The sequence below is a fragment of the Frankliniella occidentalis genome, unplaced genomic scaffold, assembly GCF_000697945.3.
Source record: "Frankliniella occidentalis isolate FOCC.00 unplaced genomic scaffold, Focc_3.1 Scaffold102, whole genome shotgun sequence".
NCBI lineage: Eukaryota > Metazoa > Arthropoda > Insecta > Thysanoptera > Thripidae > Frankliniella > Frankliniella occidentalis.
In genome coordinates this window covers 162,028-188,705 of record NW_026267231.1, presented here as the reverse complement: position 1 = coordinate 188,705, position 26,678 = coordinate 162,028, and the positions used below count along the sequence as shown (strand labels likewise).

At 49.7% G+C, this 26,678-nt stretch overlaps 1 protein-coding gene across 9 annotated transcripts in view; it reads right to left on the bottom strand.

The window, feature by feature from the left end:
* LOC113202765 (splicing factor, proline- and glutamine-rich-like) overlaps positions 1 to 26,678 on the bottom strand; it is a 147,547-nt gene that overhangs the window by 51,009 nt on the left and 69,860 nt on the right. For 6 of the 9 annotated variants that reach the window (XM_052269784.1, XM_026417152.2, XM_052269790.1 and 3 more), the window contains 2 exons: positions 23,504 to 23,556; positions 9,093 to 9,152 (listed from right to left, as the gene is read on the bottom strand). Coding sequence is in view for 1 of the 9 variants with exons in the window: in XM_026417152.2 (XP_026272937.1) it covers positions 9,093 to 9,152; positions 23,504 to 23,556 (113 nt within the window). In the remaining 8 variants the exon portion in view is untranslated. The remainder of the gene's footprint in view (positions 1 to 9,092; positions 9,153 to 23,503; positions 23,557 to 26,678) is intronic. The other 3 variants (XM_052269785.1, XM_052269791.1, XM_052269788.1) reach the window with 1 other exon arrangement.

Here is a 26,678-nt window from a genome sequence, read left to right as displayed (position 1 = left end):
GGGGGGGGGGGCAGTACACTATTGACACTAACGGACTATGGTAGAAGAAAATACTGCACGTTAATCAAAGAAACTAATTAAAATATGACAAAAAATTGCACTCGTAATCAGATAAGCCACTTGTATTAGAGTAATTATGTGTTGTTTGTACTTTTTTCATTATTTAGTTTCAAATATGTTTGATGCGGAATGACTGTACTTTTCCTTCTCCGTGGCATTTTGACTGTGCCACGTGATCCCTAACCAGGCGGCCTGAATTATTCCTGAAGGGCACAGCGCGGGAGCGAGGCGCGGAGTGGTCGCGAGAATGTCACCGAGACTAAGCCGGGCGGTCGGCGCGTCGCGATGGGCGCGCGGGCCACCTGCCGGGCTGGGCCGCGGGGCGTGTACGGGTGGGGGGGGGGGGGGTGGGGCGGGACGAGGCGTACCACTTAGCCAGCCCAGCAGCGTCACGCGGTGGGGCCCTGCTCTCTGCTGATGCTTTTTCTTTCGCACCCTCTCACCCCACACCACCACCCCCTCCCCTTGTACCTCTTGTTCCCCCCCGCCCCCCGCGAGATCCTATTTCGGCCCTTGCGAATATTCTCCTCTCGCTGTGCGGAGGCAACGGGCCGATGATAGCGCCATGCCCTTCCTCCCCCCGCCCCAGTCCCTTCTCCTTTCACCTCCCACCCCCCGCCGGCAGACATTGAAAACATTTTTACCCCCTCCCCCCTCACTCCCCTTGCCCGGTTACTACAACGGTCCCCTGGGGTCGTCTCCAGGGGAATCACCGAGCGACGCAGGGGGGCCGCCTGGAGGGTGCCACCCCACCCCTCTGTATGCAGATATCTCAGTCGTCGAAGGAGGGGAAATGGAATTTGCCGTGTTAGGGGAAAGAGGCGCCCAAAATGGTAACTTTTTCTTTGCCAAGGAAAGAAAAAAGGCCTACATAATCAAGCTTACCTTGTCTAGAAAAAAAACAATTACTGGTGTGATTGTTTTTAGAAGTATTGTGCTTCTTTTCTTTCATTTTGAGCTTGTACTTTGTACTTATTTTCCCGATATTAAATAATTCAGTTCAAAACTTCTTGTTCGTGCACAGTACGACACTGTATCGCGTGCCCCCTCCACGTCCACCCTCCGCATGAGCAGGAGGGGCCCACCCCCCGGCGGCCATACCTCCACAGAGCAGCAGCCACCCTTGCCACCCCACACAATGCAATTAGAGGAAATGGTCCAGAGATGTACGCGCAGCTGAGCCCCAGCATCCCCCACAGCAGCACGGGCGCCACACACTTACACTTCCTTTTTATGCCATGTGTGTGTGTGAGGGAGAGAGACATAGTGTGTGTGTGTGTGTGTGTGTGTGTGGGAGAGAGACAGAGTGCGTGTTTGCGTATCTGGCGTGCGTGTTATTTGTTCGCATTGTGGCGCTTCCCCGCACACAAGCAGCAGGACTTGTTTCCGGCGTTGCTATGGGGTCGTCGCCATTTTCCCGCCCAGCAATCTCATCATCCGGCAAAATGCGCGCGCACACACACACAACTTCCACATGTACACGCATTCATCCCCCTAATGCCACCAGTGAGAGACAACAGTCCCCGGCAGCAACAACACGAAGCGACATCTATAGCCGCGCCATGAATGCAAGCTTTCTGTGTTCGAGCGGAAACTCGTCGCGCTGCGCGTCCAGATATGGGGCGCGTATCGCAGCGGCGCCGTGCCCGTCGCGTACTCTGTCGGCATGAAACACATTGCTCATAGAGAGAACACAGAAAAATGATAAGCTGAATGAATAAAGCCAAAAGCTAAGTATGGGATAACTAATCAGTTTGGCTATGCAGCTCCAAAGCTTAAATTATAGCTAAATTTAATGCGAGAAAAAATTATGTTTCGTAGCATAGCTAAAGTTTTACCTATTTTTTCAATATTTAATAAATTTTTACCAGCGTAAATCAACGTATTAGCTTGCCCATATTTAGGTATTATTGGTTTAGCTAAAAAACCAAAACTTTTTACGTTTAGTAGAGAACCACACAAACACCTCGCTCCATTTATTTTTTGTGTTTACTACGTACAAAAGAAACACGAGAAGTTACTGAGGCTAAAAAAAGAGGCCATTTATGGGGCGTATTGGATGGCGACGCGCTGCTCTATTGGTTCGGCCGCCATGCAACCCCTCTCTGTGTGTCTAGCAGGCGCAGCGTGCACGGCACAGCGACGGCGCGAAGGGAGAGGGGCAAAAGGAAAAAAAAATACCAAGCCCCTCTAGAAGACAAAGGCTTCCCCTCATAAGTAAACCGAGTCACGAACATCACATCTTGACTCCCACCCCGTGGCACCCCGGAGGCGGAGGGGGCGGCGGCCGGCCTGGGGCCTAGCTAGGGCCTGCGCCCGCGGACCGGAAGGAAACAACTACCCACTCAAAAACGTCAGTGGCCGGAAGTCAAAAAAGGGGTGAGAAATGAATTATTTTTTATATTTTTTAACTTCTGAAAAAACTTGAAAAACGATAATTTATCAGATGAAAACAAAAGTTTGGTGCAGACATGTCTAATAAACTGTGATGGAAACCGCACCAAGATGAAAAAAGAGTATGAGCAATAAATACGGTTATTTTTACATCTTCGCCCACTTTGTGTGTCAAATAACTTCTTTAGCATGTGGGTGTGACAAACGCACGTGAACATGGGATGTTTGACAGCGCCAGCCACGACCGTACGGAAGCACTCACTAACTTGGCCTTCGTGCAGCGGTAGGCGAAAAGGGGGGAAGGGGGGATGGGGCTCGATAACACCTCACAATGATGATAATGCGCGCACGCGGGTCAGATCGGCGATTAGCAACAGATGAGCAGAAAGCACAGCAGCGCGGTAGCGAAACTCTTTATTGACATTTAAGTGGTGCTTCGCTGCGCCTTAATGCCTCCTTGTAAACATTATCATAATGGTTCCATTTCGAGTTAATATCTTCATCATTCCGTGTACGCCACCGCCACCGCGCAGCCACCGGCTCCAGACGCAATAATATTAATAGCGATGACCACGCGCACCTTGCACAAGCTTCTCTCTCTCTTCGATTTTTATGTCGCGTGGTTTTGATGTATAGACGGTCAAGACCGTTAACGACCGCACAAGCGCGAGCCTTACAACGTGTGTGTGTGTGTGTGTGTGTGTGTATGTGTGTGTGAGTGAGTGTGAATCGAGTATGTGTGTGTGTGTGCGTGTGTCAGAGCGCGCGCGCGAAGATGTGTTGCGTGTCCGTGTCCGCGTTTGCGCTTTGAGATGGTCCTCGACCGCCTCTCCTTTCAGGCGAGGTGTGATGGGCACGCGGACACAGATCCGCCACCCACACGCTGGCTCTCCTCGCGTCAGGCGCGACAGCCAGCGTGCTGCCATCTACGGAGGAGGCGGGCAACTGCGTGCGGCAGGCGGCGGCGGGGGCTAGCAGACGACGCAGGCGGCGGCGGGCGGTGGCGGACCGGCTCAGCTGCGAGGCAGGAACCTGATTGAAGGTTTATACTTTGCGTAGACAGCTCTATTGGATTAAAAGCTTGAGCGGTGGCAGGGAATCCTGTAACGGCCACACATGCTGTCAATCCTCTCTCCTGCAGCTCTGCGGGTTTGTGTGACACTGCGCTCCCGTCAGGAATTGCACCGAGGTTTTTCGTGAGGGAGTGGCAGCAAGGTTGGCCAGGACAGGACGACTGCATCACAAATGCCTCCGAGGGCGCTGCTTCAGAGAGGCGATTCACTCCAGACTGGAGACAGCGCGCCAACGGAGAGCAGTGCGCAGAACTGCCGGGAGCGGCCGGGTGCGTAAGTCATAGAGGTTATGTGTGCCCCGAGGGTTCCGACACTGCGCGCCGCGCCACCTCTCGGAGAGCGGCTGAACTACCCGCCCCGCGTGCCGTGACAAGACTACACAGCGAAAGAAAAAAAACAACGATAATTAAGACACGGGCTACAAAGACGAGCTCGCCCCATAATCCTCAGTTTCGGGCAAAGCTGAAAATTGACACTCGATTAGAAAATACTAATAGGCTATAACAGTAAAATGAGTCATAGTTTAAAGTAAGTAAAAAACAAGTGCCAAAACCGGCGCGAGAACAGTTTTCAATAAATCAATAAATCAGAAAGTGATAAATGGGCTCACTGTGTGTCATGACCATGGCGAGTTTTTTTGTTTGTTTTTTTTTTTTTTGAGAGGGGAAGGGGGATGCAATTCAACCCCCCTCTCTCGCGCGACATGAAGAAGGTAGGCGATTCGCTGTACAAAGCCCCTGTATGATGGGGGCAACCCACCGAACTCGACTCCTTCCTCCTCGTCAGCCGGACCTAAAACTAAAACATCGCCTGCCATGAGCAGTCATGACAAACACAATGCCATAGCATAGGCGCTGGCGTGGCCCCATGCGTTCGTGCTACCCCTTGCTCTGCCGAGCCCCGCCCCGCCACGTCACACCCACCCCAACAGGCCCCGGAGAGAAACCCCGACTGGTGGCGTGACAGGAGTCTTCGCGTGCTAGACTTTCCGACACCCACCCCGCCAACGAAAAGTCTAAAGGATGGATGGATGGATAGATAGATAGATAGATAGATAGATAGATAGATAGATAGATCGTCGGTCGGCACCGCACGCTCGGCGCGCTGCCATGGGGTGAGCGAGTCGAGCCGGCAGAGCGTGAGGAGGGGGAAGGTCCCGCGACAGTGGTGCCATCCGCCGGCAAAGAGATGAAGCTGCTGGCGCGGCGGGCGACACCAGCGCTCCCCGTGGCCGCGCCGGACAGCTCTCGGCGGAGCATGGCCGCGGGAGGGCGGAGCGGAGGGAGGGGGGCGGGGCAGCCGACCAGCCCCGCCAGATCGATCGTGAGGCCGGGAAGGGATCTCGACGGCATCGTCCCGAAAAGCCAACACTCCATGTCTAATGTTTTAGACAACCACCCACCGGTATCCTAAACTTAATGAGTAACGCAGATTCAGCAGACCAATGTAAAACCGATCTTTTTAAAATTTAAATTGTAGTACAATAACTTTGATTTTGAAGTAGTACATTGGCGTGGAGGATAAAGACAGGCTTAAATTTACCAAGAAATTCGTTAATTTTCCGGACACAGTCGTAAACATACAAATTGCTACTCGTTGAAGGAACTTAGTCGGTTTATAATGTTGTAAATTTGTGTGAAATTTTTCGACTTGAATTCGAAATTTAACAATTATTTAATTTTGCAGTTTCATCTTACAAGATTATACCTGTACGACACTCATTATGATGGCAAAGACCCCATAAACCTAAGAATGTTACTCACTTTGTATTTTACACATCTTGCGCGAAGAGAACAAATTTATGTCCTCCATAGTTAGCATGTTGGGAGTTGATTTGTTTCACGGTTAAAAATTTTGTTGTAAATTTACAACAGATTTGATGTAAAGTTTGATAGCAAACAAATATTGTTAAAAAACAACACCTGTTATAATCCAACAACATTCACAAAGTTTTCTAAAACAAATTTTCATTCCAAAACAGTGGTTATTTACCTCCGCCTGCACCAAAAATTTGTAATAAAACAAACTTGTTCGTTCTGTAACGATTCATCTTGCTACCAAAATTTACAATGGTTTTGTTGTGGTGTTACAACATGGTGAAAAGTAGGAAATCATTACTATGGACCACTACGGGCAAAATAGAAGGAATTTTGACACGTGCTAATAAAAACGAATGATGTTGTGTTTTAACAAACTGGTCATTACAAAGAGTGTGATAATTTGACAATATTTTTTTAACTGTGTTCCTTCCCTTGCCCCCGGTATGTCGTAGCTACAGTTTTTTTTTTTTTTTTTGAAACTGTGCTCTAGTCGCTTGTGACCTTGCTGGACCTTGGGGGCAGCACGTCCACTGGGGACCCGGCCCCTATAACGCCTATAAACTCCAGGCGCCCCTAAACGCGCCCTGCGATCGCAGAGGACTCTCGAGGAAGGGAAAAGACTGCGAGGGAGGGGATGAAACGTCTTGAGGACCAACTATTTCGACCAACAGCAGGTTCCTTCTCAGGCACAAAGATCACTCGGCGACCACCCCAAGCTCCTTGAAGATCGGAGCATCCTCTCCTCGTCGTCTGCCCCACTGTGCCGAGCTGGCCGTGGCCTCGGAGGCCCCTACCGTCCCCTTTAACCATCTCCAAGCAGCAAGAAAGTGCTCAGCCTTTTATGATCCAATGAATGGCGATCAGGGAGTCGGGAGTCGACCCGCTCACCCCGTAGGGCCCAATCGGTTCAGAATATAAGCAGTGTGGGCCCACGATGGAAACGGCAACGGCGTCAGCAAAAACAAGTGGCGTGAGAAATTTTTAACATTTCAATTTGGTTTCTATTACTTTTTTGAAGTTTAGTTTTAGAAACGTCGACAACAAACCCACAATTGGTTTTTCAACGCTTTTGAACACAACGAGGTTTGACAATTTTGCTGAAGTAGTTCGTGACTACTTGCCACTTGATTGTTCATCTCTTATCTCAGAGGGTCACCATTAGACAGAAATAGGATTAAAATCAGAAGGCATTCGGAGGGCGCGTCCTTGAGTCTGGGTGAGTATGCCCGCCTTTCTGGGAAAGCCGCTCTGCTCGTTTTTGCTCGGGTCCGGCCGGCGCGTGTGTGCGGCCGCGCTGCCCGCTCCCAGGAGGTGGAGCCCCGGCCGCCGGCCGAGGAGACCTCAAGTCACGCTTCAACACTCATGCCACCGCACCAGAGGCACCAGACCGCTGCTTTGTTTGCAGGCAACTCGCTGCCGCCGCCGACTGACTTGTCGACTTCATATCGCCGTGCGGACACCGTGACGCGGATCAGAAACTCTTCAAGGATTTCTATAACTTCCCAAAAGTCAACAGAGCGTTATTTAAAGTACACGAAGCGTAAATTTTCTAGTCAAAGTATGAATGACTTTTACCATTTACCCTTTACAGTGAAAATTAGAGTATATTAGAATCTTCGGCCAAACTCCGGAGTCATCTAAGACAGAAATTGAAAGACTCGATGGAGAGAATGGGTGGGCCGAGTTCCAGAGCCCCGTTCAAGGACGAGTCTTCTTGTCTGCTCGCTGTGGCGATCCTCAGCCCGACTCACGCGTGTCCCCTATTCAATGACGCCGTTGTCCTTCGGCGGAGCCTTTTGCCTGCTCTAACTTTTTTTTGGCTCTCGCGCTGTCCAAGACGGTGTGTGCTGCCAGCTCGGTCGGTCCTGGCGGCATGGGCGTTGTTCCCTCTGGTCCGCGCAGTAAACCAACCCCTTCCCCTCCCCCTTTCCCCTCTCCGAGCCCCCTACGCCCCCCTGGGGCCCACACACACCACACTGCATAAACAAAACGGCTACCTGCACTGCAGCGTGTCGCGCCTCGCTCGGATTGCGTTTTAATGAGATGAAGCCCCATTAGACCCACTACATACCCATTCACCCTCAAAAGAGAAAAAAAAACGTTCCAGAACGCGATCGATGGACAGCGTTAGGGTGTTGCGATTGTTTTGGTGTGAAAAAATAAAAGTGCTTAAACAAATCTAACAGTTCATTTTTTTTTCAAATCTGTTAAAGTGTGGGTTCTTTGCTATGGGTTTAGGTACCTCGTGATAGAGATGTCGAAAATCTTACTGGTTAACGCCTAGGCACGTATAGGTTACTTTCGGTCTATAGAGACAATGCGATAGTTCAAAACATACGGCTAGGATACTGCACACCGTTTGCACGATGAAAATACATTCAAACTCTTTAGCAGCCTATCCAAATCCGCAGGCATAACGATACATTTTCGGCAGTTCAAGCAGAAACTTTTCGAATTTTTGATCTATCTCGACGGCATTCACTTTGCAAATGAGAGATCAAAGAATTTCCTGAACTTTGTCTTTTGTTGATTTTTACAGGTCTTTTCCCATAAACTATATTGTTGCTGTACGGCTAAGATGGTTTTGGCGGTCAAAACTTTTCTACAATAAACTTATTTACTTTTTTCTCCAACATGGGCTACCGTGAAATGCGTCGGCGGGCTTTGCAAAAGGGCGAGCTGGAGTGCAGCGGGCAGCAGCGGCTGGAGCAGAAGGCGGGGCGCGCACGGAGAAAAAGACACAGCGGCGCGAGGCAGCGTCAGGGGCGGCCAGCACAGGAATTCAAAATGGCGGACGGGCGGCGTGGCCAGCACAGGAGGGGCGGGGGGCCCAACACGCTTATGAATAGCCCACGCAGAACGTTCAAAACGAACACGCTCTCTCTCTCTCTCTCTCTCTCTCTCTCTCTCTCTCTCACACACACACACACACACACATACACACACGCAGGGGCACGCCTACGAGGATACCATACGCCGCTGAATGCCAGGCCCGAGTTCCTGATCTCGTCCGACACTTCCCACCCGCCAAAGAGTTCAGGGTTCAAAGACCCCTCTCTGCGGCTGGCTCGCTCTCCGCGAACTGCTCAAGTGAGCGACATTTTACAACGGTTGTTCAGACAGAACGAAGAATGACGATGTTTGGTTCGAAAAAACTTGTACCGAAAATATGTTTCGAGTTTTCCAAAAAGGTTTTCTTTGAATAGTTCGAAATAATCTTGAAAGTGGTCACCTTTCTAGCACGTGCCCGTCTGCCGCCTCTCTCTCCCTCTCTCTCAACCACCAATAATCTGTGGTAGAGTTTGGGGCGCGCACGGGCGCACGCCGCCAGACTACGCCAGTCCACGCCGCAACGCCACCCGGCAAACGTGTCATTCAGCAAACGACCCACAATCCCCGTAATGTCTTGCTTTAGCTTGCGGCAGGTCGCGTTGCACTTTTATGACTCCGCCTCTCCCTTTTTTCCCTTAGGAAACAGTAAAAATAACACTTTTTGTAATCGCAATTTCGTTTTACAAGACGACCGTTTCCTCGCTAGAGTGGGCCGCTTGCTCTCTCTTTCACCTGCTACGTGGATACACCCCTCTCCACTCTCTCACTCCCTTGTCCGCTTTACCCTCTTTTTTTGCCCTCTTCCGGCTGCTTCGGTCAGCAGGGCTCGTGGCTCTCGTTAAGTCACTCAGCAAATATTTGCGCGTCCCAATGGTAAGTGCGGGCGCCTAAACGCTGCTCATTAGCGACTCACCGTGTGGCGCTCAGCGAAGCGCTCAGCGCTCAGCTCGGCGGCAGACTCTCCATCGCGGAACTGCAACAGACAGGCCGGAGACATGGCTTCAATGGCGGGGAGCACTATGTCGTGGTGGTTGGCAAGCGTGCTGCCGGAGAGAGAAATGTTTTCTCACTTTAGGTAAATTTTGACCTGAGAACAATTTTGTTTAAGTGCTGTAACTCATGAAAAAATCGTCTTGTGTCAAGAAAAAAAACCTGTGGCCACTTTTCTTTCAAAGTTTACTTGAAACAAGAAATCTTTCTTCTATATGTAACGAGAGCCTTTGCAGTATACTAGGAAGCAAAGAGCTAATAAGCATTTGCAAAAGTGCCGCTGAGAGTTGGTGAAGAGTTCGAACGTCCCCAGGAGCAGGATTAAGACAGGCGGTCAGCAGTCATTTGCGACCATGGTCCTCAGAACGCGCATGCTGCGTTGAATAGTTACGTCAATTATTGCAAACGGCGGACTGACTAGATCAATTTTCAAAGGAAAACGTTATGGTCGCCAAAGTAATGAACAATAACTTTACTTGATAATTAAACAAAAGCACGTGTGCTCGCGTGAGTCTTATCTTGGTGGTTTGCCTGGACGCTCCTCGACATCAGAGCTAAATACGAGAAAGTTATCTTTCGTAATGGCGCGGCGACGGGGAGAAAGTAACCGATTTATCGCAAAAAATACTATAAATTGCACGAAGAAAGAGGACAAGAGACAGGTGGAAAGCGAGAGGGGAGTAAAAAGGAGGGAGGAGGCGCAAGGATATCTCTAGGAAGGGCAAGATGAGGGGGTGAGGACAAGTTGAGGTCAGGAGCGATCAGAGGTTTCCAACAAACGTCCCATCAGGGTCCAACATAAAAGATCTGGCAGTAATGCTGATTTATGTTCAACATAAAATTACGTCGACAGAAGGGAGAAGAACAAGAGGCGTGCAGGGGACAGAAGAAGAAGAAGAAGAAGAAGAAGAAGAAGAAGAAGAAGAAGAAGAAGAAGAAGAAGAATGGGAAGAAGACGGGGAAGAAGAAGAAGCGGAAGAGAGAAAAGGAGACCAGCAAGAAAATCCATAAATTCTAGGAAGTGAGCCGTGCAATTCCAAGATGGTTGGGTCGTGGGGCGCCGGCGCTGAGTGGGTGGGAGGGGAGGAAGGAGGCACGAGGCAGAAAAATAACATAAATACTGTTGGAGCTTGACAACTTTTTTCCTCCAGTTTTCTACCAGTTGTTAAACGTAGCTTTATACACATAATTTTTCCAGCTTCCAAAATGGATCTTAAGCGATTTTTTAAAATTAAAAGTGATTCTGTTCTCGCACGCGCATGATACTTAATTGTTTTCCCACGACCACTCAATGTCTGTTGGTTAGAAGGGGAAAAAGGCACAGCAAGTTGAAGAAAGCAACTACCACGAGCAGCAGAACCCTGCCTGGCCATCGAGCAACGACCTACAGCCGTTAGGAGAGAATTATCGATTACCAGCATTGGCTGCGCCGAGCATGAAAGGGCTGGAGGGGGAGGGGTAGAGGGGAGGGGGTTAAGCCGGGTGAAGTGGACAGGACGACGATAGAACCGGCCAGCACGGGGAGAGTGGGGGGCATCGTACAGGCCAGCGATGGCGGCAAATTGAAAATGATACCGTTGGACCGAAAAGAAATCAAGCCTGCTGGCCGCCTTCTCGGTCGTGTACAGGGGGAGGGACACGAGGAGACATCAGACTAGTACTCTCGTACTCTGTGTAAAGTTGCATTAATGCTTCCGACTCCCCCCTCCTCCTCCTAAATATTTTTATTCGTTTAATACTGTTCAAAACAGTCCGTGCTTCATGTCTTCATTTCCTTCCTTTGGGTCTCTTAAAAATATTGTTCGCAAATTACTCAACCACTACCCGCAGTGTAGGTTGTGATGTGCACGCACACGGTAGCCGCACCCCTCGTCTGCACGAGTAATATACGAGGAGCTCCTCTTTTGCCACTCCCTGCCCCAACTCATCTCTCTCTCTCTCTCTCCCTCTCTCCATACACACACATACAGACGCACAACGTCCCGTGGAAAATTTATTAATACACCCCGGCAAAATAATGCGACCAAACACAGGAGAAACAAATGGATACGGTCAGACCGAGCGAGAGCCCCTGCAGGGTGGCAGGGTAGGCCAGCCCGCCACGCACGAGAATGGAGATGGTGGCCTATGCACAGGGGCTCCGAGCGAGCCCACGATAAAGTCGTTTTAAAATTGTCGTCCATTTTTAGTTTTTTTTTTCTGTTTGTGGACGGATTTTTCCCGACTTCCGCTTGACTGGTCTGGTGTCCTGTTCCAAATGTCGGACGGCGGCGGGAATGGGACACAGAGACACGATGCAGGGAGAGACTGAGGGAAAGGAACGGGAGGGAGAGAGAGGGACAGCAGGGAGAGGGGGGAGAAGGGGGTCGCTCAGGGCTGTATTTCACTGGCGTCAGCCCCACCTGGCAGCATGCACCCCGCTGCTGAGACCCACCGCGTGCGTGCCGACCCACCAGAATTAGAAATCTACTACACAGTCTTACTTTTATTTCGATCATTGGAAATATATTACGTTCCCCAAATACGAATGCGCTTCAAGTGCGGTATTCGTCGTGTACGGTTTTGATTAAATTTGATAGATTAAAAAAAAAAGAAATGTTCTAAAATGTTGAATCTGTGAAAACCTGAAAATACTGACTCTCATGTCACCCGCCTTATAGCCTTTTCTACTCCCACGACACACACTCTCCCCGTCCCTCCCTCCACCAATCTATCTCCAGCTCCCCAACCCCCTGCCAAAGAAAACCCAATAAGAGTCATAAAAGTTGTAATCAATTGCTCCAGGGGAGACCTATTCATCTGACCGCGCGCCGCAACTTTGTAAGGATGGCCGCCGCCTCAGCGTCTGAAACGGCCCGACACAACGGGGCAACGGAACAGAAGCAGATGCCGGAGCCCGCTGTATTTTTGAACGCAGCTCACGCTCTGTCAAAACAGAACTCTTTAAAGCCGACCACGCACTTGTCTCTAGCACGCGACTGAGCCAATTTTGCCACATTTTCCAGAACAAAATAACTTCTTTGGATACCTTTCGAGTACTTTTAAATAGAATTCGAACACATGCACAATGGTGCACCTATTGCACGCAGAAGTTCCCCCACTCAGAGTATGCTTTGCTTGGTGGAGGGTGGGTTCCACTGTCGAAATGAAAAAGGAAGAGGGGATAGGTGGAGACTGGAGATGCGCTCGGGCTTGAACACAATGTCATCGTAATTGCAGCTCAAAGTTGTGAAGAGGGGGTGAAAAAATGTAAATAAGCAGCAACGATGGCGGCGGTTTTACGACGTCTCGGCCGCCTTAAATATAAATTTATTCATCTCCCGTTTGAAACACAAGGAGGGTGATCAGGGGATGGTCCTCCCTTGTTCTCCAACTCATCGTGCTGCAAGGATAGAAAAATACATAGCGCGGTGTGCTCCGTGCTCGCCTCCGGGAAAATCAAGTAACCGTGCAACTTTAAAACAGTGCAAATGCATGAGTCTCTTGAGCGAGCGACTCGTTGCTTTAAATTTCGTTTCTCTTGGAAGAGCGACGATTGCTTTCGTCACTCTATTTGAGTGATGACTTCGGAACATTTCTTTACCTGAATGGCGACCGTCGCTCAAAGACAGTGATAATCCAAAACCATATCTCATCACTTTTATACGAGCTGTGAAAAAAGTTGCCACAACTCTTTGTGAAATCACTACTCTTCTTCGTTGTCAAAAATTGATAACTTCACAAATTATTACTATTGGTTCACAATTATTTCCCAGTAAGACAGCAAAATGCACTTTTTTTGACTACAAAGAAGTGTTGTGATTTCACAATTGCTTCGTATCGTGAAAAAGTTGGGAAATCACAAAATATTTCTAACAGTGCACACTTGTATCTTCTGTTTGCCACACTTTGCGCCACACTTCGGTTCGGGAGTTAAAACTCCAGCGCAATATCTACTTCACATACCTTAGAACAACCAGTCTGCCAAAGAACCGTTCAAAAGATTTTAAAATGGGGGAACAATTTGTCATATCTTGTTGAATACGAACATTGCAAGTGTACAATAACCGTGTTTGATCAGTTTGCTATAGAACTTATTTTATTAACATTTGCACACTCCTTAAACTATTTAATGGGACCACTTTGATTTCTCAGAGCATCAGACCACTTCGTCTTTAGAGCTGGGTGCATTCCCTATTCGCCCTCCAGAAGTGGTTGGTTTTGGTTTTTGTTTCTCTCCGGTCGATAGGACGGTTAGGCGGAAGGCAGGGCCGACTTACCGGTTTTTCACGCAGGCTGAGTCAGACGGTACAAGAAGTCGTCTTCTTTTTCGACGTGTGTCCTCGGGAGTAAGGATCACCGGATCCCCCCACCTGCATCCGTTGCAACAGGAGCCCCAGACGACGCCCAGCCAGCCGGGTCGCCAGCCGACCATTCTCCCAAGGTCGCGCTGTGCTGCCCATTTCCATGATGCTGGGAGTCAATGTATGCAGGCCCGGCGGTAGCGACCTGACTGCGCCTGGCTGCCATTGTACGCGCAAGGTCATCCCTCAGCGGGCTTGACCCGGCCGGGGATGAGCGCAGGAGGGTGCGGTAGGATATGTGCTCCGGGCAAGGTCACCAAAGGGACGGGCAGCCAAATAGAACAGACGAGGCAGATTCCACCCGCACCGCAGTGCGTTTAGTTAGTTGTGTCTCGAAGTCCAAGCGGTGCGGAGCTGCTGTCTCGTGTGCTGTGCAACCCTGATAGAGTCCGTGGGAGCAGATTTTAAAAATAACAATTTTGACGGTCGAAAAGGGTTGCTACATTAGCTAGTTGTTCGGCTAACGGCTGTAAATGCGGAGACGAAACGAGGGTATCGCAGCGTGCAGCGACATGACGCGATTTCAAGGGACGACTAAGCCAAACCAACTCTGAGAACATCATCATCGCCACAGGATTGCAACGATTAAGTAAGTACGCCTTCTTTGTAGAAGTGTGTGACACTTAAACACGTAGAGGTGCGTGATGTAATGTCACATGTAAAAGGGTTTATGCAAGTCATGTCACACACTCTTCAATGTCGGGCAAGTAAAAACTTTTTACGGTTAGACACACAATTTTCTGAGAATACCACATGGCTGCAAAACACTTTTTTGTGGGTAACGTTTTGGCACGCATTTTTAAGTAATTGTGTGTCACGCGCTTCTATTTGTTGATAAAGGTTTGGATTTTCCACCTTTTTTTTACCAGTGAACATAAATACAAAACCCATTTGAAGGTCCAAGTACAATCACCAGATCCCTTTTTTTTTGCCTATTTTGTTTCTGCTAGAAATTTTGTAGATTTCCTTTTGAGTGTTTCGAGCAACTCTTGGTAAAAGCTGACTAATAATCAATTAGTCTTTGAAGAAATCATGAAAACATTTAGTAACATTTAAATTTTTTGAAGTAGAAAACAAAAATTTTGGCTGTGCATTCCTTATCCGGCTGGCGGCGGCAAAGCGACGGGCCCGTAATGAAACCAGTTCGTCTCTCATCGACTCCAGATATGAGCAGCACAGCTTGGCATGTTCCGAGTTTCCTGCTCTGCTCTCGAAAATATAGGAGGCAGGGGAAGAACACGACAGCGTTCAGGGAAAAACGTGGCGACGGGAAGAGGGGGGGGGGGGGGGGGCTTAAAAGCAGTGCTCTGTTAAAAAATCTCCTGAAGATGCTTTAAAATAATAATATGAATACGATATTTCTCATAAATAATAAGAATACTGGAAGGATAAGCTGAACGAGAATGCAACGAGGAATTGTAATGATAATAATACACGCAGGCCTATGGCATTAAAAGCGTTTGCCCGAGGGGCACTCCGGAACCAGGAGCCGACACCGGCCGCTAGACACGCCCGCCGTGGGGCACATCCCCGTCATTACCCAGACTGGGCAAGAGAGCAGCCATCGCAATAACAATGCAACTCGAACCCACTTATTCCGACGGCAAAACCGATGACCAGGCCGAATTCGTTTTCTGCGGAACAAACAGCGTTTCCAGCCGAGACCTTGTCTCCGGTTCTGGATGATCATCGTAAGGCTCGGAAAATTACACTAGCTATGTGTGTGTGTGCGTGCGTGTGTAAGGGTGTGCGTGTGTGGAGCGCGGTCTCCGAGAATTCGCTTCTCGCGCTTGTCCTTGCCCTGTATTTCGGCTTCGAAAAATGTATGTTTGTCGCAATCAAAGTAATCCCATTCGTCGTGTAGGACAGTATTTCAGAGGTCTTTCGTTGCTTCATAACTATTTGGCCTAGTTCCCGAATAATTTTGATATAACAGACTTCTAACTTTTCTATTTTAGTTTTTCCTGAGTTATTGGAAAAAGAAACTGGTCAACGACTACGCAGCTGTGTACATAGACAACCGCTCACGCACTGATCATCCCCTCTTGTTCACTCACTCACTAAGTCACTCACTCACTCTCTCCCTCTCCCTCACTCACTTCCTCCTTCACTCACTCACTCACTCACTCACCCGGGGCAGGAACACGAACGGGTTTTAATGTGTCGCCCCTCGGCCCCAATAATTAAGGCTTGGCTGTCGCCACCACGGCCCGCCGGCCTGCCGCCCGATAGTACTTCACAAGGGCCGGCTGGCTGTAGTCGGCCCCACCTGAGAAACAGCCGCCACCCCCTGGGTCTCTCTCTCTCTCTCTCTCTCACTCACTCTCTCTCTCTCTGTGCGTGTGTGTGTGTGTGTCGCTGTGTGACTGTGTGTACGCGGTGGACAAAGGAAAACAGTAAAAAGAGCTCCCCAATCAGGACGACTTGCGCTGTCTCCTATCAGAGGAAGGGGTAACTTAGGAAGAGGGGAGGTGGAGGGTGGGAGAGGAGACGAGCTGTAGGGTAGGGACCACAGGATGTTTCAAGGATGTTCTGTCGCAACCTATGTACTACACAGTCCTCGAAAATTCGTGTTGTATCGACATATTTATACTATACTAAAACCACAATTATATCTGTTATAGAAATTTGGGAATAGTATTATGCACGATACCAGCTTGTGTTTGATTTGACTCCAGCCTCTGAAGGCAGCAGATACGATGCGATTATAATTTGCTCATTTCTTGTGGTTTGCGATCGGTTATGTTTGCGGTTTTTTTCGCTAGCTTTGCGGCTAATTACTCGGCGGGGGGCGGTACATAGCGGGAACAAGAACCACAACCACCTCTAATAACAAAGTTATACGGCGCAGGCGGGGGCGGGGCTGGGCTGACTGGGAGGTTCCTCTGCATTTCACAGCCCACCCCTTTTTACGCGCAGCTCGCGCGCATCCCGCGCATTTTTTAATTAGACTTTTTGACGAGCGGGCTTATAAGCACGGAGGCTCTACGAGTAGCCACAAACCGCCCCCTCCGGCCCGCCCAATGAAGTCGCGGACAAGCAACAACAACACCAACCACCAGCAGAACAACAACTCTGAAGCAGCTGCAAAATTCAGGTCTCGCACATACATTTATCGATTAGGAGCGTGTTCCCCAAATTAAGTTCGATTTAACAGATATCCTCCGGTGACAAAGAAAATCTACATTAAAAAAAAAAACTGGCCTACCGGCCGGTAACGAGACAGTCCGGCTCCAAAAGCAAGTTCAAAATATACAGGCGCTAAGGCTTGTATTTTTAAATTCAATAAGGCATCAAAATAAGACAGAAAATCTTCTCATCAAAACCGGAACGTTAATCGGCAATATCCGACAACGGCAACCTTTATCAAAACGGGGTACTTTCATCTTACCCAGGAGCGCTTTTTCATGTTACGGATAGCTGTGGTTAATATCAAAAACAACGAAAATCAGCAAATTATGCTAGAATCACCATTCAAATTTTGATGGATTCGTAATTTCTACGCGCGCGAAAACAAGCACATTTCATATTTCAGAGCGCTGTGGTTCAACTTCAAAATTTGAGACTGGGGATGACTTGTCAAGTGGACGGGCCATGTGGCGCCCGGTGCCGCTTGAGCTCTACGTGGGTAGGGGCTGGGGTGCGGGGCGCAACGCAGCTTGCCTCAAGAGGCTCGAGTGGGGGTCGGCTGGCCCACCATGGCCCGGCGCGAAGCAAGGGATAAGGGCGCTATGTTTATAACACAACCAGGGCGATGACAGCGGACTGCTACCGGGGACGAACAGAACGGACGCCACGGACACCACGGACACCACGGAGAAAACGCCCGCCCCAACAGAGAATCTATATTTTCATCGTCAATCGGCTTATCATAACTGGAACGTTAATCGGCTATCTTTATCAAAACTGGCAACTTTTACCTTCGGGTAGAGACAGACCACAAGGGACTGTCTAAAAAAACATTTACCATATTTTCTGAACAGAAAATAAGTAAACAACTAGTGAGGGAAATAGCAAGAATTGCACCGTGTCAAAACAGAAGTAGACATAAGATATTTCTACGCAAGGGTTTTCCAATTGGATTCGGATCGTATTTCTACTGCGGCCGCTGTCCCTTTACCGGGCGTTAGAGAGGAGAGAAAGAAAGAGGAGGTGAGAGGAGGAAGGGGGCAGGAGTTGAGGCTACAGCAGGTCCGCCGACTTGACCATAACTCAGATAGGAGGACAGCCGGGCACGCCCCCTCTCCCCCACCACCACCCCACTGTGCCCGATCTTCTACATCGGGCTCATCGGAGACCCCCTGGCTCACCCCACCCCCTCACAGAGCCTCTTTCTGACTACCGATCTCTCTCTCTCTCTCTCTCTCTCTCTCTCTCTCTCTCTCTCTCTCTCTTTCTCTCTTCCCTGTCTAGATTCAAAGTGCGCAAGCCTTTGGGCCGGTCGATAAGGTATCCCGTGGCCGTTGGTAAGCCTGCGGCTTGGGCTGGATCGCCCCCTCCCCTCCTCTCCTTCTCCACAAGACGCAAAGCCGGCTCCCCCTCCCCTCCCCTCGCTCCCACCTTGCCCCTCCACTTCGTCCAGCCATGTTGGCTGCGCGCCCGCAGAGATACGGAAAAGAAGCCGAGAAGAAGAGGGGGAGGGGGAGAGGAGCAAGGATGGGAGGGGAGAGAGCGGACATGCGCACTGCTGCCACCACTCCCCTTGCTGCCGCCGCCTCGGCCTGGCCGCCACGTAGTCGCTAGCAACACAAGTTCTAAATTCCGATAAATCTTTCTCTAGCACGATGAGAAAAAGAGGCAAGTGTCTCCAGGTTATCGCGACTAAAGAATGCTTACAGAGCTGTCTAAGGAGCAAGTCAAACGGATACCAGTTTTAGAAACATTTATTACTGCCAGATTAAAGTAGTACATAGCATATACATACGGAGGCAATAACGAGTTCAATAATGTACTAGTACATTGACAGTGTCAGGTCAATGTTAATAATTAATCTATTAATGAATGGGAGGATAGGGCTTGTTCCTTGCGCGGTCATCGGTCGACCACCCCAAAAAGGAAGAAGGAGAAGAAGTAACTGATGAGGATCTTCACACAACATTATTGCGTGGCTAAGGAATGACTGAGAACTGCCTGAACCGCCCCAAAGGGAGCGAGTGAGAGAGGGGGAGGCTCACAAGAGCATGCGCGCGAGCGAGCGAGAGGGGCGTACATTTCTCAATTAATTAGTCAGGCTGGTGTGGAATATACTAATAGCGGCCGAGCAGAGGGAATACGATAAACGCCGAGACATGCGATTAAAGAAAGATGGCGAACCGGCGCCGAGCCGAGCCGAGTCGGTGAGCCGGTCAGGAGACCGGTCCGACGCGGCGATCTGGTCTGGTCTCGGTCCGACCGCTTGTGACTGGCTGGCCGGAGTGGCCGCCCCGTCTGCCTCCACACATATTTTTCCATCTAAATTACTTCGTTATAAGAATCAGCCATGACGCCGCTAGCGCCCCGATGCCGGGCGGTGTGCGTTCTCGACGGCCAATAAAATAATGCATTTTGTATAAAGCCAAGGGGAGGTTTTCTTGCTGTCCCGTGGAAATGGCCATCCGCACGGCAAGGAAATAAATGTACGACCTGACGGCGCCCTCGTATGTGTGCTTTAGCCCGCGAAAAACTCGTGAACTGGATTACAGCGTATGCTAATGCTTTTTATTTGGATGATTGGGATTTTTCTTGCTTTAAGAAGACCCAATATGTCATTAACGGGATCGCATTGCAGTGAAGGGCTATCAAGCGAATTATTATTCCATTACTAAACCTTAGAATCTAAAGAAATGTTATGCAAAGGTAACCACTCCCCCTTGACAACCCCCATGTACGTGGGGGCAGAAGGCGTGGTTTTTCTGCATATTTTCCCGTAAAAACGATACAGTGTAATAAATTGGCTAGTTTTACGACGGGTGACCACGAGAAGTGAGCCGGCAAAATGAATGGCAAATGATTATGTTGCCGGGAGGAAAAAAAACTCAAAACCAGCGGTGGCCCCCGCCGGGGCCTGCTGTCCAGTTCAACCTCACGCGACGTGGAAATAAACTTGCGTGAAATATCACGAAATAAATAAATTTCAAAGCCAAGCCCACGTTCTCTTTTTCTCCTTTTCTTTTTCGCGTGCAAAGAGTTGTTGGACTGTCTGGCCTCCGCTGAGTAGAGAGGCAAGGCACGTTGGTGCCCCATAAAGAACCCTTTTTTAGCACTATCAGCAGCTGAACAGTTCTGGTTTTCAAGTTGGTTTAAAAATATTGAAAGGTTTTTCTTATTAATACTTGGGTCTCAGAACATTTGGCCAATGAAAATGGGCACCTCTGCAATGTAATAAATAATAACCAAGTAAGTAAAAAGGAGAAAAAATAAGAAAAAAACATAACCGCTCCTTCAAATTCGGGGGCGCAACACAAGGCCAGAAAATTAATAAACTTTGTATAACAAAACCGAGCTTGTGCCAAAGTTATGTCAGTTTAACGACAGAGCACAGCTCCAAGCGAACCCCTACAACAGGTAGCCCATTCCACGTGGTTTGGTTTAGGTCCACGTTAATGAAATTCTCCTGCGCAACACAACTACAACCACCACCAGCACATCCCCCCACCGCTCCACCTGTACCGCTGAGCCCCAGCGGGAGAGCCAACATTCCAGCGGGGCGGAGGGACGGGGCTGTGTGTGTATATATATATATAAAGGGAAGGGCCGGATTGGTGCGGCAGATGTGAAACACTGTAATATGGAAAGGAGGAGGGGAACGTATCATATTTATACGAGGCTTTACATATTATTTGTCGAGCTCTTGACTACCCCCAGCGGGTGGCATGGAGACCCGTGGAGTGGCGGCGGCGCGGATGTGGGGTATACCCTCTTTCCAAAAGTATTTCAAAATTGTCGGTTGTGGGGGGGGGAAGAATTGAATTGAATTGAATTTATGAAGAGATAGATAGAGAGAGAGAGAGAGAGAGAGAGGAATGCTATTTTGTCCCATAGGGTTTTAGGAGCGAAGTTGGAAAACTATCCCTCAAACGCAGGAAAATACATGCAGCCTATGTCTATGTCTCTGTGCCCCTCTTTTCAATTTCCTCGTCCTCCTTACGCGTGAGCGCGTGTTTCGATCAGATGGTCCTGAAAGAATTTTTATCACTTTGGAGATTCGGATTTAGTTTTCCGTGTGATTTGTGGCGGGCTGCACGTGGGGTGCGTGTGCATCGCGCACTCTGCGTGTGTCCAGCGCGGGCAGCACACAGTCCATTCATACATTATTTATATGCAAGACGATAAAATAGAAACAGTGATGGTGCGAGCCGAGCTGGGGCGCATTGCACGCACACACGCACATGCGCGCGCACGCGCACGGACAGCAGCGCACGGCGGGTTTCCACTCCTTCACGCCCAAGCGCACGGTGCACCTTCGGCTCAGTTCATATTTCACGCGGTGCGAGAGGAAGAGAAGGGGAGGGGGACGGCGTATAATCAAGGGCCCCGAGTTCGCTTTGCAAGACGCGCTGTCTGAAAGGAATAATAAATATACGCGCCTAGACTCGGATTCCCGCCTCTCGGCGATGCAGAAGAAGGCAAGCGCGCAATGCGGTTCATTTTTCGCGCGCTCGGCCATGACAGTGCCAAAGTTATTTACGACGCCGAGTCTGTGCGATATTAAGTTACTAGTCGTGAGAATATCAGTTGAGTCACCTGATCGCCGGGCAATTCCCTCGGATTGGCGCAGGTCCCCGTCGTAAATGTATCGGAGCCCGGCGTCGCTTCGTCGCCGCCTCGGCGTCGGTCCAAGCGTCCTCCCCTTGAGCGTCGCCCCGGCTCCTCCGGCTCCATCAGGAGTATCAGCTTTACGGGTTACCAATTGTCCGGCGTTTCATCGCTGATACGGCGCTATCGTCCATCTCCCTCGGGCCCGGGGCGGCGCTGCAGGGGCGAGACGGACCAGCGCCTCTTTGGGAGGGGAATCAGGTGCGTCCATCAAACGCGCCGCGCCGTTCCGACGGAATCGCCAAAATACAAACAATCTCCGGCGAGGCGATTGGGAGCACGGCAAGTGGGGCCGGCGCCGTGACGGTGTACAAGATGGCGGCCAACGCAACGAATGAGGGCTTTTAGTCTTACTTTTAGTGTACAGAGTATTCCTTTTTATTACGGTAGTACGACAGGAGTTAGGAGTTTGATGGTACTATCCGAAAGGACTTTTGTTTGTAGTACTATGTTGAATTCAGGTGGTATCACAGAAGACCAGCAATGTAGCCAAAACCCTCATCGAACGTCCCCTCTCTTCACTGATAAACCACGGGCGCAACTGCTTGACACTTGTAAGTGTGGAACTCCAAGTTGAAAACCTGCAAGTGTTCGACCTCGTGGGTGTACACTTACAAGTTTTCAAGTCGGTAGCTGAGCACTTGCAAGTGTGCAACTCGTCGGTTGAATACTTCCTTAGATTGGACGCTCATTGTGTGGGGAGTGCTCAACAGAGGAGCTGCACACGAGGTTGCAAACTTGCTGGTGCATAGCTACCGAGTTGAACACTTGCAATTGTGCACCTTTAGAGTTGAACACCTGCAAGTATTTAACTTGCAGTTCACACTTCCAGGTGTTAGGCAGTTGCAAACTTAGTTTGTCAGTGTTTTATTGGGTGCTTTCCTTTCAACTGAAAAAAAGTGTATCGATTTCAGATTTTTGAGATTGTCACTCTATCATTGGGAGTGCAATTCCAGCTACTACTTTGTGGCGAGAGAGAGGGGGATAAAGGGTGTGAGACAGCAGCCGTGAATACAGACGTGTGAAAAAGCTGGTAGCACACACTCGAGTCCATAGTAGTGCCATCGTGTTAGCGCCACTTAACACACGGGCGATAGACGCGCAATATAAATTAAACGGTGACTAACAAGCGGTAATCGCCCACAAAACGGCCGAGCGGTGTAAAAGAGCCAACAATGAATCGAGTGCTAAAGCGGCTACAGCGGCACGGGACCACAACACACCATTAAACCCCTCAATAGACTTCCTAAATGTTTATATATACTTGGACCCCCGACCTACCCCTCGTGATGGCGTCACACGTAACGAGCCCGAGATTGCCTCCAAAATGGCTTTACGATTATTTCCTTCCTGACGTCATGATAACAGGTGTGCAGCGGGCGATGGCTGCCTTGACCTTGAGCTACTCGGCTTCATTCAGGCTGGTTCAAACCAATTGCACTCATTTCGTAGACGATACAATGTGAAAAAATATTTAGTGTCCAGAAGCATCTCGAAAGAAACTTGGCCCCTTACTGAAATGAATTGTGCTAGAAACTGACTTTATTCATCCAACACAGCACAGCGCGCCAGTAAGCGATGCCAGAACCAGCAACTGCCGTGGGGACGTTTGAATGAATGGTACAGTCACGGCAGCAAATACATAATGCACACTGGTAAGAAGCGCACAAGTCATAATCTGGCTGTAACGGCGTGCGTATAAAAGTTAATGGCTTCATGATCGCTGCTCCGATGGCCCCTGTGATGTGCGTGGGTTAAGTGCTGTCTGGCAGTGGCACGCGTCTAGCTCAGGTGCACCGCCGACAGTGTAGTTGTCTTCAATGTATACTTGTTTGCTACTAAATACTCTCCATATCAAAGCAATTTGTCTGATCCCCATTGTTGTTTTAGGTTGTGTGTGTGCTGTTTTAAAGTAAAACATTCATGTCATAGCAATACTGACATTACAAAAAAATCATCAGAACCGTTTGGAGAAACTCAACTTTGAATCTATAGTTTTTGTCAGTGTGTTCTTGAAACTGCAACAGTCGTGTGGAGGGAGCCTTTTTGTGACGTTGATCCCCTTTCACTCTTTCTCTCCACTCGGTTTCCCCCTTTCTCCCCTTCTCCTCCCCTCTTCCCTCTCGCTATTCCGTTCCCGCTGCCTTCTCAAAAGCTTACGATTATTTGGCACTAAAAGGGCCGTAGCAGCTCCTACCTCAGCAGACGATAAAGACGTATTCTGTTGGGGGTCTCCGCTCGGCCACGCGGCTGGAACAGAACCAAACAAACATACTTAGCACAGGAAAGATACGTGTAACATAACATACACTTTTCAATCGCAAGACTGATGGAGGTAAAGTTTTACATACAAAGAGGTTCGATAAAAATACAGAAGTTCCCGCATGTAACTCTGGAGGAATCTTTTCCACTTTTAAACCGACAAAAGTGTAAAAGTCATCAAAAAATTCGGCATTTCCGCTCACTCTGTTAAGGGGCATGAGAACTATTTTCCTAGTGTCCTACACTGTACTGCGCGCCAACATGGCCGCAGACCAGGCCAGTTGTGCGCAGACGAGCCTCCCCCTACCACCGCGCCTGGCAGCAGCGCCGATTGTTTCGCACAACAATGTCAGAGAGTGTGGGCCACAGTAAGAGCCCTTGGGATTGCCGGCTAGCCCGCCCGCCCGCCGGCCTGCCTGCCTGCACGGCCAGGCTCTCCAAACCGGGAAAACAATCCACTAGACCAGCCCCAGCCTATTGTGCCGCAGTGTAAGTGTACAGTCCCAGGCAGCCGGCCAGCAGGGCCTCTCTTTGCGTCGAGCCGACGCAAATTTCGAATAAAATATTTTAATAATGAAACCATGAAAGCCAAACTCGCACCTAAATCTTTCACACAGAAACAAACCAATACAACAGTCAACACACAAGACGAGGCCTGCTGCCCAGGAAATGGCAAGATGGTACTGTCCCTTAACAAACAAAAATATAATATTAAAAAAAAACTATCTTTTTTAAAGTTGTGAGCCTTTCCCACTGTCTTATCGTACGTGCGGGACGCCGTGTGGGGAGGGTCAGGGATAGGAGATAAACACGTCATTAAGTGCGCCGTTTGCTGCACGCGGGCCGCGACGGACAGGCGGACAGACCATCGGACAGACCGTCGGACAGGAAAGACAGGCGGCCAGACCGGCAGGCAGATGGGCGGGGGCTGTTTGTGACGTGTGAATAAACTGTCGGCCTGTCGGCCCGAGATGCACTCTTGCCTGCTAACCAAAAGTCAGAAACGTAGACGCTCGAGGCGTTGTAAAAAAATACGAGCTCCTGCAGCAAAGCGAGAGAGATGCAGTAAATCAGGAGCACCCCGGTGTAATATGACTCGATGACCATCTTGAATATTTCACGCTGTTGCGTCCCCATAGTGACCCGATGGCGGCGCACGATGGCGCCTCAGACGCGACCGATGATCGCCTGCCATTTCACGCCTCTGTTTTCGAGGCAATAATGTTGTTTATGGACGAGAGAGAGAGTTATAGCGGTGTCATCATAGCCTGCCCCTGGCAGACACTCCATTTTGCGAGCCGCCGTCTTCCTCCATTTCTCCCCAGAAGAGCAGTGGTACTGTTTGTGCGACTGTTACACTTTAATTTGAGCGTGTTTTAAACCGGACTCAATATTATTATTTTTTGGAAGGGTGGCCAAGCAGGTGTGTGTGTGTGATGCGAGAACACCGATGCGACGCACTGCTGCGGCTTCGAATGGCCTTGGGGGCAGTCTATGTCGCCCCACCTTTTGTCAGCGATGAGCACACCGGCCCGGCGCGAGGCTCAAGGTCGTCGTCGGGTGCAGTGTAGAGCAGCGACGCTCCGCAACATCATCTGCATGGGCCACCCCCGTGAATAATCAGATAAAAGTCAAGTAAACTTTACTTGTCGGGTAGAATATTTAAAAGTACTGTGAAATTAAAATTTTAAAATTCGAGGAATTCCTCGAATTTCCCTTTTCTTACACTGGGCACGAATTTGCATGCCACCATCAGCCTCGGATGTACAGGGAAAATATCCCACACGCCTGTCCAGTATTTCCCTCGAGAACGCTCAGGTCCCTCACCCCCTAATAAACCAGTTAGGGACCCATACTCGAGCAGCGGTACCGGGACCGCAGCAGCCGCCTCAGCCCACGACAAGAAAAATTGCTAGTAAACGAGAAATAAATCCGAGACTCAGCTGGACCGCGTCCAGACAGCGTCGAGCGATGGCGGCAATTCGCGGGCAGTTTGGCGGCGCAGAATGAGAGAAAAAGGGGCGGGGACACAGCAGTGTCGTCCCTTTGGCAGTTTCGGCTCGCCGCCACTATTTAACTGCCTATTAAATATTCGAGCAATATTTTTTTGCCATCCTAGCTCAACTAGTGTACGGACGTGAGGGTCGTCGACCAGCAATCATCTGCCCTCGTACAAGTCAACGCCCTCACGGAACGGGAATTTGAGAGTAAATATACCAAAACAAAAAGATACTATTTTGCACCGTTGCATTCAATTGAGTTGCGCAGTAGGCAGGTATGAGAGGCAGTATTACTGTCGATTTTTGTTTAGTTTTTATTTTATTTACAAGTCCAACGCGCTCCGTGTGGGAGTCAATGTTACAGAGCGCGGGTGGCGTGCAGGCGCAGGGTAGGCAGTCCCGTGGCGCTGCCGTGCGTGGCGGGACGGCCTACCCGCACAGGCGCTCCAGCCACCAGAAGCGTTTTGCGCAAAATGCATTATTAATTACTTTGCAGGCGAAAAATAGAGGGGGAAACGTGTGGGTGGGTGGGCAGGAGTGCGGCAAACGTTATCGTGCGATGGGGGGTGTTGGAGAAGGGCAGAAAAAAAGCGGCAGGCTCTCACACAGTCTACGCGCGGTGCGGGCGCGGTGCGGGTGCGGTGCGTGGGCCCGTGTGGCGTGGGAGTCCAGAGGCGTTTGTTCTCCACCGAAAAGATAAGATAGAAACGCGCAAAAATATATACAGTTTCAAACACCTTCTTTAAAAAAAAGTGGATATATCTCTTTCTTTTCTAGGGCAGTTCCAGATGGTCGAATAATGGTCAGCTGGGGGCCTGGTCAAGTAAAAGCCGTGGAATGGAGAGAGGCAGATGTTACGCGGTGACATGAGCCAAGCCGCGCCGAGCAGAGCCGAGCAGAGCCGAGCCGAGCAGAGCCGAGCAGAGCCGAGCCGAGCCGCCGCCTTTTCACCCGATATATGCGTGAGACATGTTTTCGATTACTTTTATGGGATGCACATTTCCCTGTGGGACGGATGGGTTGAATGCGCGCTGCCGCTATCATGGAGAGGGGGTCGTGTGCGTGTATGTGTGTGTGTGTGTGTGTGTGTGTGAGAGAGAGAGAGAGAGA